At 37.3% G+C, this 19,977-nt stretch overlaps 2 protein-coding genes and 1 non-coding gene across 4 annotated transcripts; all 3 read left to right on the top strand.

Moving 5' to 3' along the window:
* The first annotated feature begins 515 nt into the window (after positions 1-515).
* LOC127423455 (eukaryotic peptide chain release factor GTP-binding subunit ERF3A-like) lies at positions 516-9,864 on the top strand. Of its 2 annotated transcripts, none has more exons than XM_051667766.1 (14): positions 516-947; positions 2,648-2,689; positions 4,067-4,303; positions 4,531-4,564; positions 4,666-4,743; positions 4,942-5,122; positions 5,382-5,536; positions 5,620-5,760; positions 6,608-6,701; positions 7,340-7,420; positions 8,232-8,405; positions 8,488-8,577; positions 8,692-8,860; positions 8,982-9,864. In XM_051667766.1, exons 1-14 carry the CDS (start codon positions 782-784, stop codon positions 9,032-9,034), a joined length of 1,695 nt encoding a protein of 564 aa, XP_051523726.1. In that variant the 5' UTR covers positions 516-781; the 3' UTR covers positions 9,035-9,864. The 2 variants fall into 2 exon arrangements, with proteins under 2 accessions (XP_051523726.1, XP_051523727.1); XM_051667767.1 differs by lacking the exon at positions 516-947 and adding an exon at positions 983-2,265.
* A 1,716-nt stretch (positions 9,865-11,580) lies between these two features.
* On the top strand, positions 11,581-18,265 carry LOC127423459 (ribosomal L1 domain-containing protein 1-like). The gene is made up of 9 exons (XM_051667775.1): positions 11,581-11,732; positions 12,042-12,181; positions 12,290-12,428; positions 16,557-16,705; positions 16,825-16,926; positions 17,166-17,259; positions 17,375-17,500; positions 17,616-17,759; positions 17,945-18,265. The coding sequence occupies exons 1-9, from the start codon at positions 11,649-11,651 to the stop codon at positions 18,077-18,079; spliced, it is 1,113 nt and encodes a 370-aa protein (XP_051523735.1). The 5' UTR covers positions 11,581-11,648; the 3' UTR covers positions 18,080-18,265.
* LOC127423680 (small nucleolar RNA SNORA55) lies at positions 12,490-12,619 on the top strand. The gene has a single exon (XR_007894365.1). It is a non-coding gene; the product is annotated as a small nucleolar RNA SNORA55 (small nucleolar RNA).
* Positions 18,266-19,977: the final 1,712 nt, after the last annotated feature.

Below are 19,977 nucleotides of genomic sequence, written 5' to 3'. Positions count from 1 at the left end.
AAAAAAAGCTACAAGTTTGCAACTTAAAACATTTTTCTCTGTGACTTCAAATTTACTGGTACACATGTGTGGCTAATCTCTACAACTACAAATTCCACTGTCACAGGCGCTCAGTTGATTTGCTAAAAAAATACCTTCATAGAATAGCAGATGCCAAAAACTAAAAATCTCCACAGAAAATCAAATGTTACATAAATGTCTGGAATTTTTCAAGATCATACATGATGTAATTGGTTCAGGTTAAAACATAAAACAGTTTTATTTATTTATTTCTGTGTTGAGTTTGTTTATTATGTATTCATAAATTTGGTCCACACTATTTGAAAATGTAATTTTGAAAATTAAAGTATTTTAATTCTAAATAAATATAAATAAAAAATTACGTTAAATAAAAACTGTTATATAAAAAGACTCCCGTCTGTAAGCGAGTCATATACTTTATTATGAATTTTGTTGCTCTACCAAAACAGCCTTAATTTGAAAAACGTTGATGTGTAGCCATAATGGAAAGTCATCATTACACATGGTCGCCGCTTTCACATTCCTCGTTTTTGCTCTGTGTGCGCAATGAAGATCCAGGATCAGCTAGCTAGCTACACGTCGATGGTGTCGCATGAAGACTAGGCATCCCATGCACCATTTTAGCGCATTTACGAGTTTTCCGACCCCTTAATTTACCTGGAATAGATACCGAAAACAGCAGATTTGGTTTCGATAACAACTACGTCGTAGGTTATAGCGCAAGCCGCTAGAAACATCAACTATTCGCGTTAAAGCCACTATGGACTCGGGAGACACAGCCCCTGATTCGTGGGAACAGGAGGACGATGTTGAGGCCACGGCGGATACCGAACTTCAGTCCGCCTTCACCGGGCTTAACGTGAATGCTCCAGAATTCGTACCATCCTTTCTTTCACGGGGTCCACCGGAAAACACCACGTCCGACGGTAAAGTGACAGCGACAATAAACGGGCTGACAGCTTTGATACTGGCCGACCATAAAAGGCTCTTAGCTGAAATGTTTATAGCAAGTTATCCGAAGAGGTGCCAGCGTTTCGTTGAATGTTGTGTTTACGTATCCAGCTAGGTGCTACTTTATAAGATGTGGCTTCAAATCACTGATACACATTTCTTTTTCTGTATAGTTCACGTGAACTCAAACCTGGTTAGTCTTGCGTGGCCGGGTTAGCCGCCGACTTCACACCAAGACGTTTATCTGAACAGTTTCCCCCTCATTCATTTTATGTCAAGTTTATACATGATAGTCTGACATATTCAAAATGCGTACGGTTCATAACACATTGTACAAGAACTGGCAATCTGGTAGAAGGCATTAGGCCAGAGTGGACACTCACATATGTAAAAACAACACAAGTTCTGTAAAGCCCAACTCTGTCACATACTGTATTTATCCTTTAAATGCATGGGAATTTCACCAAACACTTTTACATATTTGGGTCTTTAGAGACACGGCACTTATTTCTATCACAAATTAATCTACAAAATGCTTAGTGTCAAATTTTAAAAATATTTGTAAGACAATTGGAATAAAATACAATAGTAAAATTCAACAGATCAGGACAAAACTAAACTAAAACAGAATTCATTACTTTAACACTGAAATTTCATGAGACACAACTGGCTGTTCAAAAACACATATTAAGATACACATAACACATGATCTACACATAAGGATTTACTCAGGCACTGAGTCTAGATGCACAACTTACATCATTTCAGTAGTATTTGTTGTACTTGCTATAGTTTACTTCCATGTTATTTCTTCATCAAATAGCAATGTCATATGTAAATCAAGTTAGTCACTAACACATCAGTGCCACCTTGAGTAAGAAATAGCATGTATAATATGTATGCAGACACGCATGTGGGATACTGATAATTCAGCATTGTCGCCCAGAAAATCAATGTGATATAATATTTATTTTTACGAATATAGTACAAATTTATCTTGTAATGAACAAAGAAATAGATATCCTGTGAAGATATGAAATAATCATAAAAAATATAATTTATGGAGGTGTGAAAAAACAGCAATACACTCTTACATACCTGGTCTCTTAATGGCACTATACACTTTTGGTACTTAAGCCATTGTAAAGTGTTATTTATTTATTTAGCCTTTTGTGTGTGTGTGTTACACTATTTATGAGAGCCTGAGGAATACTAAAGAGGGGTGGGCATAACTCCAAAAAATGGATGAGGTACAGGGGGTGGAATGAGGTCCCGGGTCACTAAAGACACAAGGTATGCGTTTAAGGGTTAATAGATTCATGACCTGCTAATCTGTCTATATAAATAAGTAATAAAAGAGGTCATATCTGACATCTGTCTTTTTCAGGTTGTTTAGTTGTACACAGGGACATAGATTCCAGGGGTGACATGTCCACCCCAACTTTAAGAAAAGCTTCAAACTATCCATATTAAAGTTAAAAAATATTTATTTTAGAATATATCTCTTCCAGTAATTACAGTAGTTTAACAACTACAACACACAAATGCAAATACTCAAATGCAGTGAGCTGAACAGCCCATGTAAGATTATAGGTAACATAATTGTTTAAACACACTAGCTTTATAACAGTATAATATGATGGTATTCAGTCATTACACCTGTTTCTCTCCACAGGCAGTGATGTAGTGGCCAGCATGGAAATCTCAGAACCAGTGGGTATGTCAGTGTTTTTTTGGATAGCTGTGGCTCAAACTCTGCTTAGGTTTTGTGCTCTGATATAGTGTCGAACTGCCGCTGAGGGCAACTTTGGCTTCTTACATCAGCACACATGTGCTCATATTACAGGCCTTATTTATCCCTTTGCTTACACCTCTTGTTAGAGCAACTGACACAGAGAAGCAGTTAACAGACTTTCCCTGAATGTGCTGATTGATTTAGCCCTGATTCCAGCTGTACAGCTTATATATGATAGGACATGGTATTTTGTATGCAAACTGAGTATATTTGTATTCCCATGAAACATATCAGAGATTTAATTCCAATGTAAGAAACCAGTTGGAAATTCCAATGTGTTCATTTACAAACATAGACATTAAAGGGGTCATGCCATGAGGATTTCCCTGATCTTTTGACATATAAGAGGTATTTGTACTATAAAAACATACTGTAAGTTTCAGAACTCAAAACTTTCTCCTCACTGCAAAAAGAGCATTTGTTGAAACCAAGCTGCCAAAATGACTCGTTCTCTACTTCCTCCACATTGCGATGCCACACTGTGGTAGACATTTGCATCTGACACATCAATGCCTACTTGACCTTTAATCACTTCCGCAGCCCGCCCAGTAGCAGTGAGCAATGAGATGGCAAGTAGAGAGAGCAAGTCAGTCAAGAGAGCCAATCATAATAGTGGGCGTTTACTGTCAAGTCTTAAAGGAGAAGCAGCACCAAAACCTAGTGTTTCTAACAGAGGGTCAGAATGAGGGTGGGAAATAATAATGTTTTAGAAATATAGGACTAGTAATATACTTATTAAAATAATAACAAAGGATTGTTATGACTCCTTTAATTTATTTACCTATCGTTTCATGAGGTCAGTTGTTACCTTGATTCTTCTCCCAAGAAAGGACTGCACTGTATATATTCAGTGAAGTGCCTTGGTGAACAAAGGGACTTGCAGTGGTTCCATGAACTGTTAGTTGGTATAATATTTGTAATAGCATAGAAATCAGTTAATTGAAATTCCTTTTCCTTAATTTGATTACATTTTCCCTTTTTGTGCTCTTTGATTTGTGTTGAGTCCTCAGGAGTTCTTTGTTTTATAAATATTTTATAAATAGTATCACTATCCAAATGTAAATCTGATATTTAAAAATACAAAATATTTAAATTTCTTTATTTACTGAGATGTAGCTAAATGCTTTTCCTGCATGACACAGGAATTTGATTGAAAAGTAATGTTAGATACTGCATAATTTTAAGAAGCGTCTTTCCATATTTTCCAAGAATAGGTGTTTAGGTAAGTTGTCTTAAATTTGCACCTTATGTACTGCATATGTGCAGGAAAGTACTAAAACATTGTGACTGTCCCCACAGCTGCAGTGGAGAATGGAGAGACAGATGCCAGCACAGTGGAAACGTGGGAGCAGAAGGGCGAGCCGGATGTGGAGGAACCAAGGCGTGGAACCCTGGCAGAGATTGGATGCTGTGGGGATGAGGCACAGGATGAAATGATGGAGGAAGATGAGGAGATGCCCACCCCCAAACTGCCTCCTCCCCCACCGGATGCCCCTAAAAAAGAACATGTTAATGTTGTGTTCATTGGACATGTGGGTATGTTTGTTTGGACTATTATGACTCCCACATTGCAGTCCATTTCCTCTGTTTAACATTTTGTAATGATATTGTTATATTGTATTAGGGTTAAGAAAGACAGCACAGTATACTGTATATAAATGATCTTCCTTTGTAACAATGCATGTCAGAATTAACTTGGATGATCTTGCATAAGTATCATTGATTGATATGTTTTTTTACTGGATTTATTTTGTTTTGTACAGATGCAGGCAAGTCAACAATTGGTGGACAGATCATGTGAGTGAGCCATCAGTCTTTATAACAAAGTCATAAACTTTGTAATACATGCAACACTTGTTATAAGAACTGGCAAAATGCTTATTTACTGTTCCATTAAGGTATCTAACTGGTATGGTGGACAAACGAACGCTGGATAAATATGAACGGGAGGCGAAAGAGAAGAACAGAGAGACTTGGTGGGCAGGCTGTGTCATTAATGCTTTCCTTTGCCTTTTCTCATAGTATATTTCACTTTTCAAACATGGGTTTTGGTTAAGTTGTAGAAGTCTGTCTGATATTTTCACATTTTTATCACTAAATAAAAAATGTGTTTAAGTGTAATGTTTGTTCACATAATGCAGTTCAGGTTGACATGTCATCAATCTTACCTGCAGGTATCTTTCCTGGGCTTTAGACACAAACCAAGAGGAAAGAGACAAGGGGAAAACAGTAGAAGTTGGAAGAGCCTACTTTGAAACAGAGAAAAAGCACTTTACTATTCTTGACGCTCCAGGCCATAAAAGCTTTGTACCCAACATGATCGGAGGGGCATCCCAAGCTGATTTGGCAGTGCTGGTGAGACCTTCCTGAAGCGTCTTCTTTGTTTTCTAAACTGTGCCAATGTCATTTTGTAAGCATGGCTTGCTGGATTGAGAGTACTATGTCAGAAAAGTAAAAAGTGTTTGATAATAATTCAGAAGTTGTCAGCTTTAGCATTTCAGAGTAATGCTGTACATTTCACTGTAAAATATTTATAATAGTTCTTGATTTTATTATGCCTAGATTTATTGACAGACATGTTTAGTAAAAAACACTCCATTCTTTTTGTCTTCAGGTCATCTCTGCTAGAAAGGGCGAGTTTGAGACCGGTTTTGAAAAGGGAGGCCAGACAAGGGAGCATGCCATGCTGGCCAAAACAGCTGGAGTCAAACATCTGATAGTCCTCATCAACAAAATGGATGATCCCACTGTGAACTGGAGCTTGGATAGGTACATTCAATTCAATAAAAATTTTTATCTTTGTAATGCAATCTTGTTTTTCTTTGACCGGTTACTACACATTTTCCCCGCAGATATGAGGAATGTAAAGAGAAGTTAGTGCCATTTCTGAAGAAGGTTGGCTTTAATCCAAAGAAAGATATTCACTTCATGCCCTGCTCTGGACTGACAGGAGCTAACTTGAAAGAGCCTTCCGAGTTGTGCCCCTGGTATACGTAAGTGATTATATTCACTGGCTGTGTAACTCAAAATTTGTTAAGCATAATTTTACTGGCTATTATGAACACATATGTTGAGGTAGACTGATATATCAGTTTTACCGATTAATTGGTACCGATAGTTGCTTTTTGGAACGGTTATTGACAAAAAAATGTGTGCAGACGGTTGCCGATTTAATTTTTTTTTTATTATTCTCGATTAACAATCACGTGGGGATTTGCTGTATCTAAATCTTTCATCATTGACTATATTCATCCATATTTTTATCCTGACTTCAGTGCATATTTTGTTATATTGATTAGATAATCAAGTGTTCTAAATTGAAGCAAGGGTATGCAAAGAAAAATTTAACTATATGAAAACGTGCCCCATCAGCACATACATCACGTGTCCAACTACATATCTTCTGAATAATAATTAACCTTATTCCACATTAAACCTCATCTGGTAAAATATCTATAAATACACAAAACTCTTCATCTGGTGAATATATAGGCAATAAAAAGCTTAATTTGGTAAATACTTAAATATAGAGCATTGTAATGGAGCCAAGTCTCCATCATTTTAAAATAATAGTCCCTTGGGTGTTTTGGGATTGTTTATTGTTAAAAGTCCCACTTTATGCACTAAATCTTCGTTTCTTTCTTGTTATTATTTAGTTATTATATAGGTTTCTGGTTATTATAAAGGATTTTGGTTGAACAATAAACTGTATCTGCAAAATACACTATCGGTCGATCTCTACACATATGTTGTGTTGGGTAAAATCAGTGATTCTAATGCATGCTGCAAAGCCACACTGTCTGTGTTTGATCATTTACTCATACCTGCAACTTTTTGTAGGGGATTACCTTTCATTCCACATCTGGACAGCCTTGCAAACTACAACAGATCAAGTGATGGTCCTATCAGATTGCCTATTGTAGACAAATACAAGGTAAAATTGTATTAATATCTTAAAATCTAATGTATAGTTTAATGACTAATGTATAGTTTAATATGGTGTTCATAGATGATCTACTGTATATTCCAGTTTTGCCTGTGTTTAGTCCTACCAAGGACATTTGCATAAGTAGCATGTTCCTCAAAGCAGCATCAATTCAGATTAAATGTTATGCTTAGATGTGAATTTCTATCACGAGTATTTTACTGCTCCAAATACTGCTATTATTTCAGTTTATAATGATGATTCCCAGTTATTTAAATACCGCCATGTGGGTGAGTATTTTGGCAGGAACAAAATCTGTAGTATAATGAAACGAGGAAATTAAGTTCTCAGTGGTTCTTTTCCCAGTGAAACTGAATGAGCCAGGTATTATGAAACCAAGAAGCAAAACTTGGTCCTGTGATCAGCTCATGTAATGGGATTAAGTTCAAGTTAATTCAATTCTTGATTGGTTTTTCAAGAGAGCTGGCACTTACCACCAGATTAATTCAGAAAGTATCCATAACTAATATATATATATATATATAAACATCTTCAAATAAACTTCACAACCAAAACATTTAGTAACCAAAGAAGACAAAATTGATTCCATAATGCATTTTTGTCACCTTTTTTAATCACCTGTGTAGGACATGGGCACCGTGGTGCTTGGGAAGCTGGAGTCGGGAAGTATCGGCAAAGCACAACAACTTATTATGATGCCAAATAGGGTAAGTATGGTGGCTGAGGGGTGCGGAACACAAAATTAGGGTACAAAATTAGCAAAGCAAATAAAAAACAGCAAACACAATTTAAAAACAGCCACAAAATGAAGCCATAACACAACGGAAATAAGGCACAACACAACGATATTAAGCCATAACACAATGGAAAAGCTACAGCACAATGGAAATAAGGTACAACACAATGAAATTAAGCCACAACTTGACAAAACTAATAAGATACAACACAACAGAATTATCCCAAAAAACAAAAAAAAGTTAATAACACATTATTTATTTGTCCTTAAGTGCTCTGGCCAGTACCTGGTTGGGTTTCTTCCAGAACTCTTAATGCACATAACTTACTTCAAATCCTTAACGGGCAGTGATGTGAAAATTATGTCACAGTACCTGCAGCTAGTCTTGCGTACCAGCAGTTCTTATAAGGTGTCCTGCTCCCGCAAAAATGGGCTTTAGTACAGTGCTTAAAAATATTTCACTGTGCTGTGGCTTAATTTAATTGTGTTGTGGCTTATTTCCGATGTGTTTTCAGCTTTTATTTGCTTTGCTAATTTAGTTGTGTGCACTGCTTGGCTACCATAGGTAAGACTGTAATAACCAACATTAAGCACAAGAAAATATGCTTTCCCCTTTAGTTGCAAATACAATATGCTGTTATGGCATTGCTATGCAAGAATGTTTCAGAGAGTAAGCATTAAAAGTGTATCTAAAGCAACTGGTATGAATGCAATGCATTATAATATCATCTTGAATAATCACTGAGAACATCTGAGACATTGCGTTTTCTCTTATTTCCCAGCATACAGTGGAGGTGTTGAGTCTGCTCTCTGATGATGTAGAGACAGATTTTGCCGGACCTGGTGAAAACCTGAAGCTCCGGCTCAAAGGCATTGAGGAGGAAGAGATTCTCCCAGGCTTTATTCTGTGCAATGCTGAGAACCTCTGCCACTCAGGGCGCACTTTTGATGCCCAGGTAATAATTTTAGCATCATTATGATTATTTTCTCTTTTTTTTTTTGCAGTCTAATGCCTTTTTTCTCTGTTCTTGTTCACAGATTGTCATTATTGAACACAAATCTATTATATGCCCTGGTTACAGTGCAGTACTACACATCCATACCTGCATAGAAGAAGTGCAGATAACAGTAAGTTATGGTGTGCGGTTTACAAAAGCACTCACATGTAGTCTAAAACATTCATTCAAAACTCCACAATGGCCCCCATGTTAATGCTTATTCTTCAAAAACCTCCCTAAATAGGCCTTAATCTGTCTGGTGGACAAGAAGACAGGAGAAAAGAGCAAGACTCGCCCGCGCTTTGTCAAACAAGACCAAGTATGCATCGCCCGTCTTAGAGCTGCAGGAACTATCTGCTTAGAGACTTTTAAAGACTTCCCTCAGATGGGGCGGTTCACCCTGAGAGATGAGGGTAAGCGAATAGGACAAATCAGACATCATCCATGTGGGTACACCTGTAGTTTGAAGATTATATTTTTAATGTATTAACAGATATATTGCCTAAAAAGAGGAAAAATGTTATTTGTTTATAGGTAAGACAATCGCAATTGGCAAGGTGCTGAAGTTGGTACCTGAGAAGGACTAAATTTGGACAGAAGTACTGCTCTGGTGCACTCTGGGACTCATGAGGATACAGTGGTGTGCCTGCCAGATGTCCTTCAAACTGTTCCATCTCCCCACTGTGGATCAGTCTAGAAGAAAATTACTTTGGACAAAAGGACCTTTATCAATTTTAGGAAGAACATTAATATAGAAAGACAAGCTCAGTGTGACAGCTTTCTCATATTGAGAGCTCAACTATGCCACTCATGTAGCCCAATTCTTGCCAGTTTCTGGTACACATTTAATCTAAAAATGGATGCAGTTTTCTTTTAAGGCATTGGCTTTTAAATTTTATGTTGAAAATACAGATGTCAGAAGGAGTCTTAGTGTCATCTCATTAAAAGGTTAATGCCATACCTGTGTGCACCTCCCAGCTTTGAAATCATTTACCCTCCAAAAGAATGTAGGGTTTCTGATTGCATATCACTTTGAATTACAGCATTATTGGGGCAGTTAGAGATATTTGACTGTTCATTGTAGTGTGAAATAAGGTCCAACAGGGTCTATGCTTGCCAGTAACCTTGCTCTTTTACCTGGCAAGTCCTGCAAGAGTGGTAATGGTCAAGTTCATATTGTGGGCAGGTCACATCAGAGAGATACCATGACACTTATGGTAGAGATGTAATTATGCACAAGATGACCAGATTAATTTGTTTACAGTAATGTCATTATATAACAAAAGACAAATGCACTAAAGTGGTTAAAAAATAACTCGTCACATCAGCTGGTGTAAATTCTGTACACTCTTGTTGGCGGATGTAAACATCAAACATAAAAAAAATAATAATTAAATTAAACGAAATATGGATAATTTCTCTTAGTTTTTGTCCATATTCTATTCATATTCCTGGAAATCACAACGCAGCTCAGGAATTCCATATTGAAAGAGACTATTTAGTCCAGAGACAGAACACTGGTATTAAAATGAATGGGAGAAATTGGAACGCCTAACGGATGTGGAAAAGGAAGTCCCGCCTTTCAGGCAAAAGAGCCAATCGCCTTTTATATACAGACATCACCTGTCAATCAACTTGAGAACGCGCATGAGCTTTAGCTGAACCAACCTGAAAAATAGCGTTTTTTATAGCGTGATCTGAGATAAAGAATCACAATTTATGATACCATTATTGTATACTTATACTGCTGATTTTACATATATTCTTTATTCGTAATTTTGACCAACCGTTTTGGAGATTTCGGTCTTTGTCCATTTACATAGACAGGAGCAATACTTTTATGCCGTTGCCCACCCTGCATGGGAGCGTTTCAAAGATGGCCTCCGAGAGAACTGACTTGCCTTGAAAATGGACTCTGCTAATGGAAGTTCAGTAGAGCGCAACAGTGACCGCCCACTGGGTTCCGGAAGTATATTTTCCCTATTCATTTCTTCCATAGACTTTTAATAAAAGAGTTGTGAGCCATGAACCAAACCAACCAGCTCTAGAGCGCAACAGTCTGGTTCCGGAGGTAAAAATCCCATTCATTTATTCCATAGACGAATTGATTTTTAAAGATAACTTATAAACCTTTAAAGACAGACCTACCATGAGATCCGAAGTTGTTCATCGATGTTATATGCTTCCGCTTAAGCCATCCGTCTGCGTTATCTCAACTTCATTGTTTAAAAATCGTGTTTGATATCTGAATTCATGGTAAACAACTACATTGCCCATGATACAGCGGAGAAAGATCCACCAATCAGAGAACCGCGTCCAACGAAACCCGCGAAACGTGATTCGGAGCGACCGCGCGCCCACCCCATGACGCACTGTGAATGACGTAATCGAGTCGGTTTCCCTTCACCCTTAAACTACCTAAATATTTGTACATATCGGGATATTTTGCATTAAACGTAAAATATACTGTTTATTTATAATCAGCAAATCAATAGTTTTTTATATATTCCCATCGTTTTTTTATTCAATGACATCATTCGCAATGCTTCATGGGATTGTGCCCTCGTGAAACACGATAAGTACACAACCTTAAAAAGTATTGCCTTAAAACAAAGTTCGTGATGTTGTGATTCACTTCGGAGCTGGTTGGTTTTGTTCATGAATCACAACTCTTTTTATGGAGGTTTTTATAAGTCTATGGAATAAATTAATGGGGAAAATACTTCTTGAACCCAGACGGCTGAAAAAGTGGACGGTCACTGTTGCACTCTATTGAGGCCGGAGGGCGCTAGAGAACGCTAAATAGGCACAACTAAGAACCCCACCCCACCCCCAAAGAGAAAAAAAATGCACCAATGTTTGATTAATTATAGTATTTTATTCCTTGTATTAAGTTACCATCACTTATGTTTAGACAAAAACTGATAATTGCCACGATGATCAGCCGAAAAATACATCCCGGGCATCTGCTCTGAACACATGGCATAATTGTAAACGTATTCAAGAAATCAAAAACGAGGCGAATCTGTTCCCTGACAATAACATTTTATTTAAATACTTATCAGTTTCTGATAAAAGTCCACAACGCTTTCAATTTATTTAAATAAAGAACTAGATTAAAAATAAAATCATATGACGTGTATCAAAATGGTCAAGCTAAAATCTTTTTCAAAATAAAAGTCCTTTGACGGTACATCGGATATGCGCATGCGCTGTCTGCTTTCTTTAAACACGTGCAGCACAATGGAGTCCACACGAGATGAATTGGGTCTCGACCGCTCTCAGGTAAACGAGCAATATTTAATCATGTCCTCCCAAATTTGTCATATTATCTGGGTCTGCATATGTAAGATTGAGCGAGTAACTTGTTTGTTACTTTAAATTTATAAGGCTGCATGTTGGTAAACTGCTTTGCTGGCATAATGCGACTCGGAGAGTAGCATAGACATTAAAAACGTGTATTATGTTTTTGTTTTTTTAATCTCATGTTTATATCCATGACTGATGCAATTGCAGTTCTGCCTCAAATCGCTCATGACTGATTGCTTTGGAAACGCTGTTATTAACGCAGTATTGTGTTAACGCGTATTACAGGTGAAAAAGGCTGTACATGCATTACAGGCCTATTTAAAGAGTACCGCCTCGTCCCAAAAACTATTTATGAATGAGGGTCAGCCCATCTCTCTTCTTTTCACTCTATGGAAAATCCCAAAAAAGGAGCAAACCGTTCGCATGTAAGTTTGTTTTATGGTATCTAAATTTAAAAGTCGTTGATTTTAGGAAATGTCATGATTAAATGTTAAATGTGTTACAACTTTCAACAAGTGTGTTTTGTCCCATAGACCGTTACCCAATGGACTGAGGACCGAGTCAGGAGAGGTCTGTCTCTTCACCAGAGATGAGCCCAATATGACTTCAGAGCAGACAGAGAAGTTCTACAAGAAGTTACTCTCAGAGAGAGCGGTCAAAAATGTTACAGAGGTGTGGAATGCTTTCAGTTAATGCCTTTATTATCACAGTTTCTTGTGTAAAAGATTTACATGCACTTCAGCAAACCCTAACTTTCTGTCTCAGTGCTGGTCATGGGTTAAAAAGTGCTAAAGTAACTCAGAGTGTATCCAGATGAGTCTCTTCCTCTATTGGAGCTTGTCTCTACAAACTTTGAAACAACACTGGCTTTCCAAGCAGGTCTGTTTGATCTGACAAGGGCTTTGTTCATACTGCACACAAATCTGATCTTTAGTACTGACTAGGGCTGCCCCCGACCAAAGATTTTCCTAGTTGACTAGCAGGCGTTAGTTTAAGCCATTAATCGACTAGTTTTCGCACGTTTATGATATTTAATTACTTAAATATATATATTTTGGGGGGCATCAGAAAATGGTTTGAGTTCCGGGGCTCAGAATGTTATAAGTAACATTGCTAACACTGTTCTACATTACAGAGAAATACTAAACTGTAATAATGAGCCTTTAAAATATAAATTTTATAAGCGCACATGAAGCGAGCCGCAGCGACACCGGCAAAAACGGTTATGATTCTGAATGTGTTGGAAAAACCAGCAAGGAGACTGTCTGAACATTTTGTTAATTTAGAGAGAGAAATGCACATTAGGGTTGTGCCGACAGATGATGATCTCGGGGATCGACGATGGTCAGAGTGATCGCCAATAGCTGATGCCTTTGAGATGTCAAGACGATATTTGGCTTGTTTTCCCATTAATGTATTAAATTATTATTATTAGGTTATTATTATTATCAAACTAATTACAAATAATTTGCCCGTAGAGAGACAGACACACACTTGAAGAAACACCTTATTAAGAACAGATGACAGAAAAGCCGCCTATGCGCATGTATGACACGCTGTTTGTACGGAGGCGTGCAGTCTCGTGGCACGTAAAAGGTTCTCACTCTTTGTTTCTGTCTTCTGAATTTTTTTTTTTTGCAAGAACAGTATCATCTATGAGTGCTGCAAATGACTTCAGACATCTCAGCTCAGGAGGTGTCTGAGGAGTTCAGTTCGCTTTATTTCCAAAGAGCAGTTCATTGTGACCACAACTCTATAGCCTACATCTGTGATTAAAACATAAAATAATACAAAAACACATTCACCTCGAACCATGAGTTATATTTCAGTGATTATCATCATTGTAATTATTATTTGTACATTTATAATTGTTTTTATGTCTTCATTTGTGCAAATTTATTCACACACATGATGTATTTTTCCAGATAACGAAATACCTGACCGGTAGAGAATGCACAGATGAAGTAGGTTCTTTGCCAAAGAGATGTTGCCCTTCATAACTTTTGTAAAGCCATCTTTCAAAAAATTGAACAGCACAGATTTTAATTGCACTTAATTCTTTTCCAGTTTCATTAGAATTTTTAGTTAAAATAAATAAAAATTGCTTTATTGTGTAGGCTTAACCTAACCCTGCTTAATGAAAATTACCCCATAATACCACCTAGTGTCCAACCTTTGTAATACCGGTGTTCGTTGGTTTCCAGTGGAGTTTTTTTTTTCTGCGAACAACCGACCAATCAAAACTTGATCGACCAAGACTCTTCTCATCAACTAACATTTGGCTGACTATTAGGGGGCAGCCCTAGACCGTTCACACTGTAATTTTGTAAGTGTCAAGTCATTGGCCAGAAAACTGGAAATTTTGCTTCTGCTCATGTCCATGATGATGAACTCATGAGACATATGAGAGAACATAAACGACAGAGATTTTACCCATTTATGCATATACTGTGTCCAAAACATTTCACAATTCATCACTACATAGTGAATGTCACATAGATCGGTATGTGTGGAAATAGTGAGAAAAAAAGTGTGTTCAGATAAGTGTTCTTTTTATTACATTACAACCACGTTGTGTCCTGTATGAGTAAAAAAAACTACTTGAAATCTAGGGATGTCCCGATACCGGAATTGGTTCCAAAACTACGCTAGTACTCGTGCTCGAAAAAATGCATACGAATGTCATTGCATAAACATTCAGCGCACATCACGCTATGTCCTAGTGGGATTATTTAACTGCAAAAGCTGCGATTTAATGAGATAAATGTATAAAGTAACAGTCCTGTTTCTTTTCCTTTTGTAACTTTCTAGATGAGAACTCGTACGAGGAACGGAACATCCGAGGAGAATTTTCCCCCGTTATATTCGCATTCACGTAGTTACCACCGTAGTGACTTCATCTAGTATCAACCAGTTTTCTTCTGATGTGGTTGGAACGTGCGATTCAATAGCAACAACAGCATTTTCCTGTTTTCGGACGTAGTCTGTGTCTTCCGGTCACAGTTTAACACTGGGAGTGAGTTGTGCGTGTGGAGCTCCATGCTGCTGAAGCCGGAGTGAGAGATAAGCGGTCAGACGAGCACACTGAACTCAGCTGACAACATTTTGAAAATGCACTATAAACCTATTTATCAACATGATCTTTTACAATAAATGCTTTTATGACTCAACATAAATTACTGTGCTGAAATACTCGCTCATTGACTTCAAAAATACGTCTTGATGCAAATTATCATACAGTAACAGGCACACAATACTCCGCTCATGTAAACTAGATTTCATGACGGTTTAGTGTATAATAGAGTTCAATTACCCACTCTCGATAAACATCTTTCATTATTTATAACAGTCATCCCAGGAAAAATTTTATGTAGTAATCCAGAAATCACTTTATTTTGTTTAGTCACACATTACAAACAGTACAAATGTGATGTGTAAAAACTCAAAGCGTGTCTCCCGATGAAGTTACACACACACACAAATGCACACATGTGAAACGGGAGATCCTCTTTGGATACTTTGGTTTTATTTTATTTCTGTTGAGGGAATTGTAAAATCCTCTGAGTAGCATACCAGCAGCTAGTTGTTTACAATGTGGACTCCTCTCCTTTCTCAATGCTTTGTGCATCATAGGTTTTTGACCAATCACAGGCTGCAGCACTTCCCACAGTCTCTCACAGTCCCTATACGCCCCCAAAGTACCTACTCCAGAGGAGGAGCTAAAAATTCCCCCTAAAACGATTCAGAGGAACTATAGTTCCTTAGGTGTGAATGTGAAAAAGTACTAGTCCCGGGGAAAAGTACCTAAAATGGGCTTTAGTACCTGCAATGGGAAAGGGCCTATAGTTTGCATATGCTGCGCATTTTCAAGTAAATAGATCTTGTTTTAAGAATGTATGAATGTAAATGTGAAGACAGCTGCTCATACCAAGGAGCTCTAAAACACAATTATGAGCATCGCACGCTCCGTTTCTAGAAGATGACAGCGAGCTGTGGGCTAATTTACTTTGTATTTATTTCATTTAATAGCATCCTTTTGCAGTTTAATGATGATTGAATTGGTGGGTTTTTGTTAAATGTGAGCCAAAATCATCACAATTAAAAGAACCAAAGACTTAAACTACTTCAGTCTGTGTGCACTGAATTTATTTAATACACGAGTTTAACAATTTGAGTTGAATTACTGAAATAAATGAACTTTTCCACGACATTCTAATTTATTGAGATGCACCTGTATGTATCACTACTGTATGGTTAGTTATATTAATACTACTTTTAATAGTACTATTAATAATAATAAATCAATATTAATTGTATTATATTTAAGCAATATCTCACATCTGTGATGCTCTGTGCAGCTCATTATTCGACAAAAATAACTCCAATGTTGTATTGTGGATTGTGCTGTGAGGTTCTGTATAAAAGCACTTAATTTAATAAAAATAATGCAATATGTTAAATGTTCTATTTTCATTTGATTACAGTTTTAATGAATTTATTTAGACCCCATTTTGATGAGACTGTTGAATATGGAATTCGGGGGCGGCGGGGGGATGGTTATTGGGAAGTATCGGAAAGGGAATATCATTACTCGTACTAGTTCTCCAAACAAAATGGTATCAGGACATCCCTATTGAAATCAGTGCTGACTTATTAGTCTCATTAAAAATGTTTTTAATCTGATTAAATTTAATCGGATGCCAAAATATTAGATTTGTCCTGCCTGTCTGAACAAAGCCCAAATATAGTGAAATATACCTATCTTGAAAAACAATTTTACATTTAGATTTCTCTTTTTAGGTTATTCCCTTCAAAGTGTTGAGGACTGAGTACAAACCGTTTGAAGCCAAGAGGAGACTGCTTGCCAACTTTGATTTATTTCTGGCAGATGCACGAATCCGTCGCAGGCTACCCTCCCACATTGGCAAACACTTCTACGAAAGGAAAAAGTAAGAGAATAGCATTTCTAACTTCAAATACACTTTTGACATGGCACGGTGCAACATATACGTATGACTTTTCACAATTATTGTGAATGACATATTCATAGCCATTCTTTCTGTCTTAGGAGTCCTCTGTCTGTGGATTTAGAGAGTAAACACTTGGCCAGAGACATGGAACGCCTCATTCAGGGCACCACCCTCTGTGTCTCAAAGAAAGGATCCTGCTGGTATGTTTATTCCTTGTTTATTTGCTATGATGCAAAAAGCACTTCAGCAAACCCTTTCAGTCTCCATCACAACTAGAAGTGGTTTAAAATGTGCTAATAGGAACTCATAGTGTATCCAGACGAGTCTCTTCATCTATTGGAACTTGTCTCTACAAACTATGACACATGAGCTTAACATATACAAAAAAATTTTAATTAATTAATTTCAGTTGCCCTGATTATGTGTTTGTTTGATGCAGCATGGCACGCGTAGCACATTCAGGCATGACAGCAGATGAGATAGTTGAGAATGTGGTGACAGCAGTTTCCACCATCTCCACCAAGTTAGAAACGGTGAGTAGATTGGGGCAGTACATGTGTGTAAGTAGTCTTTTTTTCATTAGAATATATTAATAATGAAAAATATATTTATTATTTGATAGGATTTTCATGTTTGTGTTTTTCCCAGAAAGGAAAAAACATAAAAATCATCCATTTGAAAAGTCCGACATCGGTTGCTCTACCCATCTACACCTCTGATCTGAGTCATCTCGCACTGATTGAGGAGGCCCAGAAGAAAGCCAATTTATCAAAGGTTTCGTTGCCCTCAAGGCAAAATATTAATTTTACTGCCAATTATTGTTTGTTTTTTGTAAAATGAAAATTACTGCTGCTTTGCAAAGTCACTGGATTTACCCCTACATTTTCAGCAAGCACAGAAGAGGAAGGTAGAAAATGTGAAAAAAGTAGTATCAGAGAAGATCCCCAAAGAGATGGAGGCAGAGAATAATAGTGAAGAGGAAATTCCACAGCTGGTGCCTATCGAGATGCCAACCAAAAAGCCAAAACAGGAGGTCAGTAGTGAATGCCCATCTCACAAAGGACAATGTCAAACCAGTATTTTATAAACACTTCAAAGGTGTGTTAAACCCAGTTATTTGTGATTTCTGGGCATAAATGATGCAATTATCCTGCATGCATTTTATTTACTAATAGGCAATTTACTTTGGAAATTATAGAAAAATATTAAATTTTTCAGGAGATACCCAGAAAAGGACTACAAGTACCCAAGCCTGCTGCTGGTAAAGTAAAGAAAATTGGAAAAGAAAAGAAAATGGCAAAGAAAACGAAGGTCACAGCACTTGGGATGAAAAGAAAAGCTAAAAACAAATAAATAAAATAAATGTACAATCATAACAAATTATGCACAGCCTCTCCCTCTCAAGTGTTTTCATATGTTGGACATATGTAGAATTGCATGTAAAAAAAAAAAAAAAGTACCATACATGTTTATGTTCCTGAAACTCGTGCCATTTGTTCTGTAAAAGATCAACTCTGAATTAAAGAATTCCTAATCTGATGATTTCTGTAAATGTTTACTTGTTCAAGAATTCAATGTTAAGGGAAAGGCAAACTCTGGGGTTTGTCGTTATTATGGAGTTATTATATTACAAGCCTTTTGTAGAAGCAGACAACACGCCCAACGATGTGTTGGATCAGCTGCTGTTCTTTTTGTGATGACGTTCCTGCTCACACTCTGGTTTAGGTCTATGGGGATTGGATTGAGTTTTTACATGAGGGTCAGTAAAGCTCATCTAGTTACTAGAGAGAAATTGCATGTTTTGGCAAGCAACCCTCTCTGGATTTTGAAAAAGTTGGAAATTTTGAAAGGCCATCTATTATCAAAAGTGTATCTGTAAGCATTGTCTTTTTAGACTTTATTAGGCTTTATTTTCTCACTTACTGTAAATGAGTATGCTTCTTGGAGGTACTTCTTAGGCTGATCACAGCACAAGGAATGGATTATCCTTAGAAACTGAACGGAAAAGGCAAGTAAAAGTCTTTTAAAATGTAATTTATGTATCTCCATTTGCTTTTGATGCAACCAATAAGTCTCAAGGACAAAGTATAACTGCATGCTGTTTCATTTATATGCGGTTTACCCACTTCATGGGTTTAGATTGTTGGTGTAGGCCTACTTCTCGGCAATTAGGATGCTCTCCATGGCTCAAGGTGACTTCAGTGAAGACAAGACTGTGCAGACTGCTTTAACTCCTGTTCAGGACCCTGTACCCAAAGATCCTACTTGTTGGACTTACTACTACAGATCCATATTCATCTTAATCGTTGGTGGAATTGCATTAGGTGCTGGTTTTGTGGTAATCCTCCTTAGTTCTAGTGAGTTATTGACTAGGGAAAACATATCTATGACCAATGCTGGACAAGAAATCGGTCCATTGAGTTTGTCAGTTGGTCTAATGTTTGTTGTGCTTAGTGTGGTCTGGATTTCGATCATAAAAGAAAGACTGAAGTGTAAAAAACGGAGGTTTCCTTTAAGAACTAGAATGGGATGAATAGATTGATAACCAGTGGAATCTTAACTGGTTTTCATGTGAAGTTTGTAAACATTGATGACATAAAATCTGCAAATTTCACATTTATTGTACAGTGTTCAAAGGGATAGATAAAGGGATAGTTCACCCAAAAATGAAAATTCTCATTTACTCACCCTCATGCCATCCCAAATGTGTATGAAGATGCTGAACACAAATGAAGATTTTTAGAAGAATATCTAATTTCTGTAGGTACATACAATGCAAGTAAATGGTGACCAGGCATTTGAAGCTCCAAAAAGCAGATAAAGTCAGCATAAACATAATCCCTAGTGGTTCTCAACACTACACATTTTGTAGAACAACCTTTTCTGACACACCCAGTTCAGGTCTTGGAGTCTCCACTAAAGAGCTGATGAGTTGAATCAGGTGTGTTTGATTAGGGAGATAACCAAAATGTGTAGTGTTGAAGGGGCTCCAGGAACAGAGTTGAGAACCACTGATCCATATGACTCCAGTGGTTTAATCCAGTGGTTCTCAAACCGGTCCTGGAGGCCCCCCAGCACTGTACATTTTGCATGTTGCTCTTTTTTGACACACCCAATTCAGGTCTTGGAGTCTCCACGAAAGAGCTGATGAGTTGAATCAAGTGTGTTTGAGGAGACATCCAAAATGTGTAGTGTTGAGGGGCCTCTGGGACAGGTTTGAGAAACAATGTCTTCTGAAGTGATACAGTTGG

Source organism: Myxocyprinus asiaticus, chromosome 32, assembly GCF_019703515.2.
Source record: "Myxocyprinus asiaticus isolate MX2 ecotype Aquarium Trade chromosome 32, UBuf_Myxa_2, whole genome shotgun sequence".
NCBI classification, from domain to species: domain Eukaryota; kingdom Metazoa; phylum Chordata; class Actinopteri; order Cypriniformes; family Catostomidae; genus Myxocyprinus; species Myxocyprinus asiaticus.
Note: the sequence above shows the minus strand (reverse complement) of the source record. Positions and strands in the feature narration are given on the sequence as shown.